Raw genomic sequence first — 1289 nt, 5'->3', positions numbered from 1 at the left:
CTAAGCAATCCAACCATTGTGGTCAAGGCCTAAGCATCTACTCTTGGATTTAAGCAATGTCTAGCATAAATGGTTCCTGTAAATTACAGGACTGTCTTTGCATACAATCAATGAAAACTAACTGAACAGTAATGTACAATTATTAAACACTAACACTCACTATACACTTACACTCACTAAACACTCACACTTACTATACACTCACACTCACTAAACACACACACATTTACTATACACTCACTAAACACTTGCACTTACTATACACTCACACTCAATAACACTAAACACTCACTGAGTACTCAACACTCACTAGGCACTCACTATACACTAAAAGCTCACTAAACACTCATAAAATTCTAAACACTCACTAAATACTCACTATACCCTAAACATTCAATAAGCATTCACTAAACACTCAGGACTACTGCTACAGAGGAGATGAGAATATCTCAGAGACTGTTTCGGGAGGGTGCTGAAGGCACAGATGGGCAAGTCAGGAGATGGTGGTTCAAACAGGAAGAAGTACTGTACTGTACAGTACATGTATTTCGATCATCTTTTATTTCTGACAAGTACTCTAGACGAGCGACCAACCTACAGTAATTATCCATCATCAAAATGTGACCAGGATGAGGTACTTGATGAAGGAACCATTGAAGTTACCTCTACAAAATTAGAAACCATTGTGAGGCCCCAGAAGCAAAGGAAAATCAAGGAAACCGAGGAAAATGCCAAGAAGAGTTACGAAGAAGAGCTGATTGACGTTTTAAAGAAGAAGAAGCCACAGGAAGATATTGATGAAGATAAATCTTTTCTAATGTCACTGCTTCCAAAATTTAAGAAATTTAGTGATAATCAAAAGTTTGAGGCACAAATAGAAATTCTTAAAATCATGAGAAGAGTAGCCTAGAGCAGAAGTCAACACAGAGTCCAGCTCATGAATATCAAGGTACTATACCTTCCACTCATACTTTCCCCCTCCAAACTGCTCCACCATACATTTCTCGCCACACCCTAGGTCATTTAACTCATCAAGGTCAAATACCTATACAACATCTGCTTTGTGAAAGTAATTTCTCAAGCCAAGATTTTTTACACACCCAAGACAGATTAATAACCAAAGTTATCCAAAACTAAATCACGGGTGTACACCGACTGCATCAAATAACCATCCAAGTATGTATATCATCTCCACTATCAGAAACATCTGTCCACTCAAATGAGACAGACCTGTTTGAACTTTCATAATTAGTTTAGCATATTCAATTATATATTTGCAGAAACGATGG

At 37.5% G+C, this 1289-nt stretch overlaps 1 protein-coding gene across 1 annotated transcript; it reads left to right on the top strand.

Annotated features, from left to right (window-relative positions):
- Positions 1-484: 484 nt before the first annotated feature.
- LOC136837257 (uncharacterized) lies at positions 485-910 on the top strand. The gene has a single exon (XM_067101996.1). The coding sequence runs from the start codon at positions 485-487 to the stop codon at positions 908-910; it is 426 nt and encodes a 141-aa protein (XP_066958097.1).
- Positions 911-1289: the final 379 nt, after the last annotated feature.

This window comes from Macrobrachium rosenbergii, chromosome 58, assembly GCF_040412425.1.
Source record: "Macrobrachium rosenbergii isolate ZJJX-2024 chromosome 58, ASM4041242v1, whole genome shotgun sequence".
NCBI classification, from domain to species: Eukaryota; Metazoa; Arthropoda; class Malacostraca; order Decapoda; family Palaemonidae; genus Macrobrachium; species Macrobrachium rosenbergii.
This window is presented reverse-complemented; position numbering and strand designations above follow the sequence as displayed.